This window comes from Microcaecilia unicolor, chromosome 4, assembly GCF_901765095.1.
Source record: "Microcaecilia unicolor chromosome 4, aMicUni1.1, whole genome shotgun sequence".
NCBI lineage: Eukaryota > Metazoa > Chordata > Amphibia > Gymnophiona > Siphonopidae > Microcaecilia > Microcaecilia unicolor.
In genome coordinates this window covers 362,848,648-362,856,996 of record NC_044034.1, presented here as the reverse complement: position 1 = coordinate 362,856,996, position 8,349 = coordinate 362,848,648, and the positions used below count along the sequence as shown (strand labels likewise).

The 8,349-nt window shown below is 45.6% G+C and overlaps 1 protein-coding gene across 3 annotated transcripts in view; it reads right to left on the bottom strand.

The window, feature by feature from the left end:
• Positions 1 to 561: 561 nt before the first annotated feature.
• LOC115469558 (cyclic AMP receptor-like protein A) overlaps positions 562 to 8,349 on the bottom strand; it is a 714,125-nt gene continuing 706,337 nt past the window's right edge. For all 3 annotated transcript variants that reach the window (XM_030202334.1, XM_030202336.1, XM_030202337.1), the window contains one exon: positions 562 to 1,399. In XM_030202334.1, coding sequence (XP_030058194.1) covers positions 1,235 to 1,399 — 165 coding nt within the window. In that variant the 3' untranslated portion in view covers positions 562 to 1,234. The remainder of the gene's footprint in view (positions 1,400 to 8,349) is intronic.

Sequence of the window (8,349 nt, the reverse complement as noted above, 5' to 3'; positions counted from 1 at the left end):
ATCAGCCAGCGGCCGCGTTACTGGCTGATCTGCAAGGCTTCGTTCTGTTTCTGTGAGTCTGACGTCTCAGCCTCACAGAAACAGAACGAAGCCTTGCGCCGGAAGAAGAGGACCTCGGCTGGCGGGGGTTGGGGTCCTCCGCCAGCAAAGGTAGCCGACAGCGGCAGCGGGGGAGGGGGGGTCGAGAGGGTCGGTGGTGGGGGGGTCAAAGTTGGTGGTGGTGGTGGCGGCGGGGGTCAGCAGCGGCGGAGGGAGGGGGCTAAAATGTGCCCCCTCACCTCGGGCGCTGGACCCCCCTCCCGCCGAAGTCTGGCTACGCCCTTGGTTAAAACCAGGGCTTTTTTTGAGGGGGTACTTGAGGGTACTGAGTTTCGAAAACCAGGGCTTTTTTTTGAGAGTACTGAGTACCGGCACCTTTTCCATTGTCTGCTAAAACTGACCCATGGTCCCCAAGTTTTAATGAAAGAGCTCAGACTCTACACACCAATTCTGCCTTGTCATAGGTTCTGTGACTGGTTGCAGAGGGCCTGGCTAGTGTAGGGTGGGTCCCTCAATGATCACCCCACCCCTGGAGTAGCTTAGCATTTGAGTGCCGGCACCTTTTTTGCTAGACAAAATGCACTGGTTAAAATTAAGCATATTCGACACATCTTTTTCATACAGGAAGTGCATGCAAATATACACAGGATGCCCAGATACCTGTCCACTATATACTTCTTGTAATACAAAGCCTCTCAGACATGTCCTTTTCTCCTCCTGCAGACTCTTTCTCTGTCTCTCATTTCTTATTGGGCCAGATTATCTATGCTGGACCTTGCTCCCAGCAGGAGTGTCACTGTTACAGAAGCAGTGCTACTATCTGATTTCAGGAACCATGAGGGGGGTGGGATGTTTTCTGCTTGTCTGTGCTCTGTTCCGGCAGGATGTGTAAGCACAGGGCAGGCTTGTCCAGAAAAGGTGTGCAAACCTTTTTTTACTGAGGCTTTATTAAGCTCAGCACATTGACTGAGCAGAGAAGTGCGGGCGGTCCTTCTGCACAAGTTCCTGAGCATGAATGGAGGAAAAAGGTGGATGGCACTTTTGGCAGATCAAGTGGGTCTGGTGCCATGATCCCTGCATGTCTGCACTTTTACGATATCCAGATAGTTTCTTTAGACACTTCAAGTCATCATATCACGCTAACAGCTGGCTGCTAATAATACTGACAGCTGGCCTGGCTGGCCGAACTCCTTTCTTAAGGACCCCAGTCCTTCGAGGCCTTGGATGGCAAGGAAAATAGCACTGTGGTATCGTCACAGGAATCCGAATCCTCATCCATGCTCTGTGTCCTGTACTGCACATTCCTAGGACAATATTCCTTTATCCTGGTATTGTCACAGAACCGAGACTGGAAAGCAAGCTGCAAGGCAAAATACACTTCATTAAAAGTCTGTATCATCATCTGTGGAGGAGTAGCCTAAAGCAGTTAACTATGAGCCAGCGCAGAGATCTGGAGGTTGCCAGTTTAAGTCCCCGAAATCTCTCTTACTGGCTTTTTCTGCAGATGACAGAGAGAGCAATTTTCAAAACGCAGCCCTTGATGTACATTTTGAAAAAGCTCCCACCTGCCATTTTAAGCTTTGAAAATGAGTGATTAAAAGCACCTGTGAGTTTATATCGATAACGAAGAGGACTTAGGGGTCCTTTTTCTAAGGTATGCTGAAAAATGGCCTGTGCTGGTGTAGACGTGTGTATTGGATGCGCGCAGGTCCGTTTTTCAGCGCACCTGCAAAAAAAGCCTCTTTTTTTTTGGCCGAAAATGGACGTGTGGCAAAACGAAAAATGGCGCGCGTCCATTTTGGGCCTGAGACCTCACCGCCACCCATTCACTTAGCAGTAAGGTCTCACACGTTAACTGGGCGGTAATCGTCAGCACGCATACAATGCCGATTACTGCCCATTTAGCTCTGTGCGCCAGAAATTAAAATATATTTTCCGGCGCACGTAAAAAATGAAATTACCGCCCAGGCCACGTGACAGCTGGGCTTAGTAAAAGGGCCCCTTAGCCAGGTAGGAATGGCTCCTACCCAGATGAGGCCTGTTCACCGGGGCCATACCCAGGGTGGAGTTTCAAGAATTAGCCAGTTAGTGGCAATATTTTGACCCAGATAAAGTTAGGACAGCAAACAACTGTCTTCATTCTAGGCAGTCCATTATCTGGGTACTGATCTGAATACTGACAAAGACAGAAAATTGCCAGTGGTCAGGTTGTAGCCAGATATTCAGAACCACCTGGTATCCGGGTATAAAAAATGGCAGTGGCTGGTGCTTAAATCACAAGTGAGAAAATGGGACAGAGTGACAAAGCAGAAACAGTATCACTAATAGAAATGTTATTCTCCGTGGACATGTGGATGACATCATGGGCAGTGCTTTGGATAAAGTACACTCATGAGCAATTACAGAAATGCCTAGAAGCCCTTCCCTGTTCCTGGGCATCGCGTACACCAGCAGGGGCATTTTCGAAAGAGAAGGACGCCCATCTTCCGACACAAATCGGGAGATGGGCATCCTTCTCTCATGGTCGCCCAAATCGGCATAATCGAAAGCCGATTTTGGGCGTTCTCAACTGCTTTCCGTCGTGGGGACAACCAAAGTTCATGGGGGCGTGTCGGCAGTGTACTGAAGGCAGGACGGGGGCATGGTTAAGAGATTGGCGTCCTCAGCTGATAATGGAAAAAAGAAGGGCGTCCCTGATGAGCATTTGGTTGACTTTACTTGGTCCCTTTTTTTTTCACGACCAAGCCTCGAAAAGGTGCCCGAACTGACCAGATGACTACCGGAGGGAATCGGGGATGACCTCCCCTTACTCCCCCAGTGGTCACCAACCCCCTCCCACCCCCCAAAAAAATTAAAAAAACATTTTATCCAGTCTCTATGACAGCCTCAAATGTCATAACCAGCTCCATCACAGCAGTATGCAGGTCCCTAGAGCAGTTTTTAGTGGGTGCAGTGCACTTCAGGCAGGCGGACCCAGGCCCATCCCCCCACTTGTTACACTTGTGGTGGTAAACGGCAGCCCTCCAAAACCCACCCGAAACCCACTGTACCCACATGTAGGTGCCCCCTTCACCCCATAGGGCTATGGTAGTGGTGTACAGTTGTAGGGAGTGGGTTTTGGTGGGGTTTGGGGGGCTCAGCACCGAAGGTAAGGGAGCAATTTGTGAAGTCCACTGCAGTGCCCCCTAGGGTGCCCGGTTGGTCTCCTGGCATGTGAGGGGGACCAGTGCACTACGAATGCTGGCTCCTCCCACGACTAAATGCCTTGGATTGGTTGTTTTTGAGATGGGCGTCTTCGGTTTCCATTATCAGCGGAAACCGAGGTCGCTCATCTCTAAGGTCGACGATCTCAACATTTGGGTGTCGAAACGAAAGATGGACGTCCAACTTGTTTCGATAATACGGGTTTCCCCGCCCCTTCGCTGGCACGTCCTTAGAGATGGTCGTCCCCGTTCGATTATGCCCCTCTATGAGACCCCATGAATTCCTCTGTGTTTTCAACATTTCACTTGTGAGGCTCCGCCAACAGCTAGGATTTTTGTCTAGTTAAAAACTATATATTTTATTTATTAAAAAGGAGTTGAGAAGCAGGCGGCAAGCCAGGGGTCTCACTGGGCACTCTTTATCACTTCACCCTCCACTGTGTAATAACCGATTACTTATATGTAACGTGCCTTGAGCTCAGATTCAGAAAGATGGGGAATACAGCTAAAATCTAAAACGTATGAGCATTTTTTTCCATTCCAGATACACATACTATCACAAGAATGCTTCTTTTTCCATCTAGCCCATACAATCTCTTATCCATATTTCAGGATGGCAGATTACCTGGCTGGACTGACTTTCCAAACTGTCCCATAACCCATATACTTAACTTTCTTTTACAACAAAGAATTTTTTTTTTACAAGATGGAAACAATCCCTCGCTCTAAACAGTAAGGGAAGATTCAAAAGCAGAACATATGAGGATTTCTCGAGCCAGCAGAACAAGGTGGCTCACTGCTAACAACATAATCAAGGTACAAAGGACGATGTAAGCTTTCTCACTCATATCCTAATTTTAGAAAACTGTCCCGAGCGGGGGGACGGGGGAGAACCTGGTCCTTTTCTCACTCTTTCATTAACCTTATTATTAAAGTTGTTCCATTCCTACAGCTATCAGACTGGTTGTCAGGGGCAGCCTGGAAGACAAAGGATGTCCCTACAAGGGACCAGCTATTAACAAAACTTGGATAGGTTTAGCGGATGACTAAGCTAAGAAGCACACTGTAGGGACTGGATGACGACAGAGCTATGGGCCATGGAGAGGTATCCTGGTTAAAAGGATGGCGACTACGGGCTCTAGTGGAAAATCTGGAATAATGAATGATTTGATTTTATGATGTATCTTCCTGGTAATGTCCAGCTTCTATTAGTGTAAACTATGTAGAACCGTGAGGTAAACGGTAGAATGTAAGATATATTGTTATAGTAACATAGTAGATGACGGCAGATAAAGACCTGTACGGTCCATCCAATCTGCCCAACAAGATAAACTCATATGTGCTACTTTATATGTACATCTGACCTTTCTTTAGGTTTTATTTATTGCACATTTATTCTACTATTTCAAATACAATTATTCCAAATGTGATACCCAACATCATTTATTTTGCACCATAATTTCAAATATATCTTTTGGTATCTCACAAATTTTGTCTTTTATTTCACTTTTATCATTATATGTATAGATCCAAGAGAGTTCTGCTACACCATATTTTCACTGTGCACGTTTCACCTCACACTTTCTCAGGTATTTGATAATAATTTCAATATATTCCAATTGTATAAGTTATGAACAACTTTTATTTTGTATGGCTATGTTGTTATATAGATAAGGTAATTAGCAATATAGGCAAATCAGCTCTCTAAAATTTTAAAAAATATATATAATGACATGTTTTTATTTCATTTCTCATTTTATAATTCATTCTTATGGTTCACGTTCAGTCATATGTCCTTTTTATAAATGCAATATGTTCATGGATTTTATTTTCCAGTCATATATATATACACATATATATATCATATACAATTTTAAATCTTTTGTCTCCATTTGTATACACACATAATGGTTATTGCCCTTTAATACATATTCATGCATTGTACATTCCACGCGTTCTAACATCCTACACTTGTTAATATATTATATATGTTTTAATTAATTTTTAAATATACTTGTAATAATTTTTAATTTTTAATATTCAAGTCAAGTCTTCAGATCATTGTGTTTACATATATGTTTCTATTACAATGCTATGTTCATTTATTATGTATTATCATTGTCATCGTTCTCAGGTGTCATTTTATTCCACTTTTAGTGTAATTTCATGTATCACTACATTTTTGATTCCTTAGTTGTTATTGTTTTCCAATTTCAATGTTATGTTTCACTCTTTTGTTTTCATTTGTTTTGTTTTAAATTGCTAAAGACCCCTGAGGCAGGCCTTTGGGCCGAAACACGACCGTGTCGGGTCATTTTTTATGAGAATTTTGTCATTTTTTATGTGAATAAACACATTTTTGGTATCCTCATTCATTCTCCTCACTTTTTTTCTCCATACTTGATTTATCCTTGCCATTGTCGAGGCATAGACCGTAGAAGTCTGCCCAGTACTAGCCCCTTCTCCCAACCACCGGTGCTGCCACCCAATCTCCGCTAAGCTTCTGAGGATCCATTCCTTCTCAACAGGATTCCTTTATGTTTATCCCACGCATTTTTGAATTCCGTTACCGTTTTCATCTCCACCACCTCCCGCGGGAGGGCATTCCAGCTCAGTTGCAGACCAGACTCTGACAGAGGAGGAAGTTCTGCCGGAGGCACTGTCGGTTCCAGGAGGGTTAAGTTAGGATATACGTTAAACTCACCTCGCTCTATGGCAGTGGTTGCCAAACCTGGTCCTGGGGGCACCCTAGCCAGTCAGGTTTTCAGGATATCCACTATGAATATTCATGAGAGAGATTTGAATGCTCTGCCTTCCGTGCATGCAGATCTCTCTCATAAATATTCATTGTGGATATCCTGAAAACCTGGCTGGCTGGGTTGCCTCCAGGATCAGGTTTGGGAACCACTGCTCTTTGGTAAGAAGGGGGGCTATCGATATTGAGGTTAGTTATGTAGCTCCTAGCAGTTGTGTTATTGGCAGGGGCGTAGCTAGGTGGGGCCACGGGGCATGGGCCCCCACAGATTTAGACCTGGCCCCTGGTTTTACTGGCAGGGGTACCCGACCCCCGCCAGCCGAAGCCTTCTTCAGCACCAGTCTCCGGCGCGTTTGCTGATCTGTGCTGCACTGCTGCTGTCTTCTTGAGTCCTGACGTCCTGCACGTTCCTTAAAGTGAAACTGAGCATGGTGCGCCGCGTTCAATGATCTCTGCTTTGGACGTCAGGAGGAAGAAAGCAGAGATCAGCGAACGCGGCGCGTCTGCACGGTCCTTTAAGTGAAACTGAGCATGCTCAGTTTCACTTTAAGGAAAGGGAAATGGGACTTGATATACCGCCTTTCTGTGGTATTTTGCAACTACATTCAAAGCGGTTTACATATTTACAGGTACTTATTTTGTATCTGGGGCAATGGAGGGTTAAGCGACTTGCCCACGCAAGGAGCTGCAGTGGGAATTGAACCCACTTCCCTAGGATCAAAGTCCACTGCACTAACCACTAGGCTACTCCTCCTTGTCAGGACTGGTTGGGGACCCCCGCCAGCAAAGGTACCTTGCGACGGTGGCGGCAGTGGGGAGGGGGAGTTGGAAGTGGTGGGAGAGCATGGGGAGTGTAGGAAATGCCAGGGGAGGGGCAGCATGGGGGGGGAGACGGGCTATAATGTGCCCCCTCACCTTGGGCTCTGAACACCCCTCCCGCCAAGGTCCGGCTATGCCCCTGGTTATTGGTACAGTTTGCAGAAATCTTGTGCTATTGTTGAGATTTGTTGTTCATGGTGGCGATGTTCAATAAATGAAAATTAATTTTAAAAAATTGTTCCGTTCCTGCAGAATTTGCCCAGCCGTCACTGCCACTGAACTGCAGCTTGCAGAGCAGAGGAGGGCAACTTTATACACAGAAAGTGAATGATGGTACTAAACCTAGCTGGACACAACATTATGCAATTTGTCAGAACCGGAAATGCATACAGCTCCATAGACTCTATGTGATAAATAAAGGAGTAAAAATGTAACTAAAAATGATGGAAACAAACTGCTGGAATGGCTATTCTGAAAATATTTGCAAAATACAGTATTTAACACTGGCAAAACTCTTTTGGTCTTGGGTTGGGGCCACATAAAATTCAATAGCAAGCCGCAGGTTGCCCATCCTTTTCCACGGCTTAGGGCCACCTCTACCACAGCAGCAGCCCACGATCCCGGGACAAACAACACAAACCTGACCTTCACCTCGTGACCTTTGGATAGCTCCGCTGTTTATCACAAAAGCACTGCAGCAAAGAGAAAAAACAAGAGAACAGAACGGATTAAAAAGATGGGTTCGTTCAGCAAGATTTCCTGAGTGGAACGAAATGAAGAACACGACGTCTGCGGTGAATCCTACGGGGCTCGAGTCAAAGTATGAAAGCTTGTCACTTTTCACGACCCTTTCTTTTTCAAACCTGCTTTCTGCGATGCAGTACAGCCGGCGTTGCTTAATCTAGCCAGGATTCTTAATACTGAGTCTTTACTCTATCAGACTCGCATACGCAGAAGTGTTCTAAATTAGTAGCTTTGGTTCACTGCCCGCATTAGATTACTGCCGGAGAGTAATGCTAGGAGAGCCATTTTCTCTGTAAGGCAATTTTTTTTTTACATCTAGATTCTGGGTGAGCACTACAGGAGGAGGGGGGACACCTGCCGAGTATCAAGTAAGCGCATGGAGAGGACACGTGAAAGAGGCTTAACAAAGGAGAGAACAACCGATAATGCAACAGCGCTTTCAGATTTCACCGCTACCAGGAAGACCCCGACAAGGCCGTGTCCTTCGTTTTCTGTGTGTCTGTGTGACGAGGGTGTGTAAAGTTCCTCTTCTAGTCAACAAGATTTGAGAAATCGAGTCTGCTAACACCCCCCCCCCCCCCACACACAAAACCCATGTGGACCAATGCGACTATCTTTCCTGAACAGTATTTCGTGATTATTTATTTAGGAACGCTGTGAAAGAAATGTACTGCACATGCCATACAGAGAGAAATGTAGTGCATTAATCTTTCAAGCAGAAGGGCATGTAGCTGAGCTACTGCAGAGAAGACGCGGAGCTCACACAGTGGCTGTAGCAGCCCATTTGGC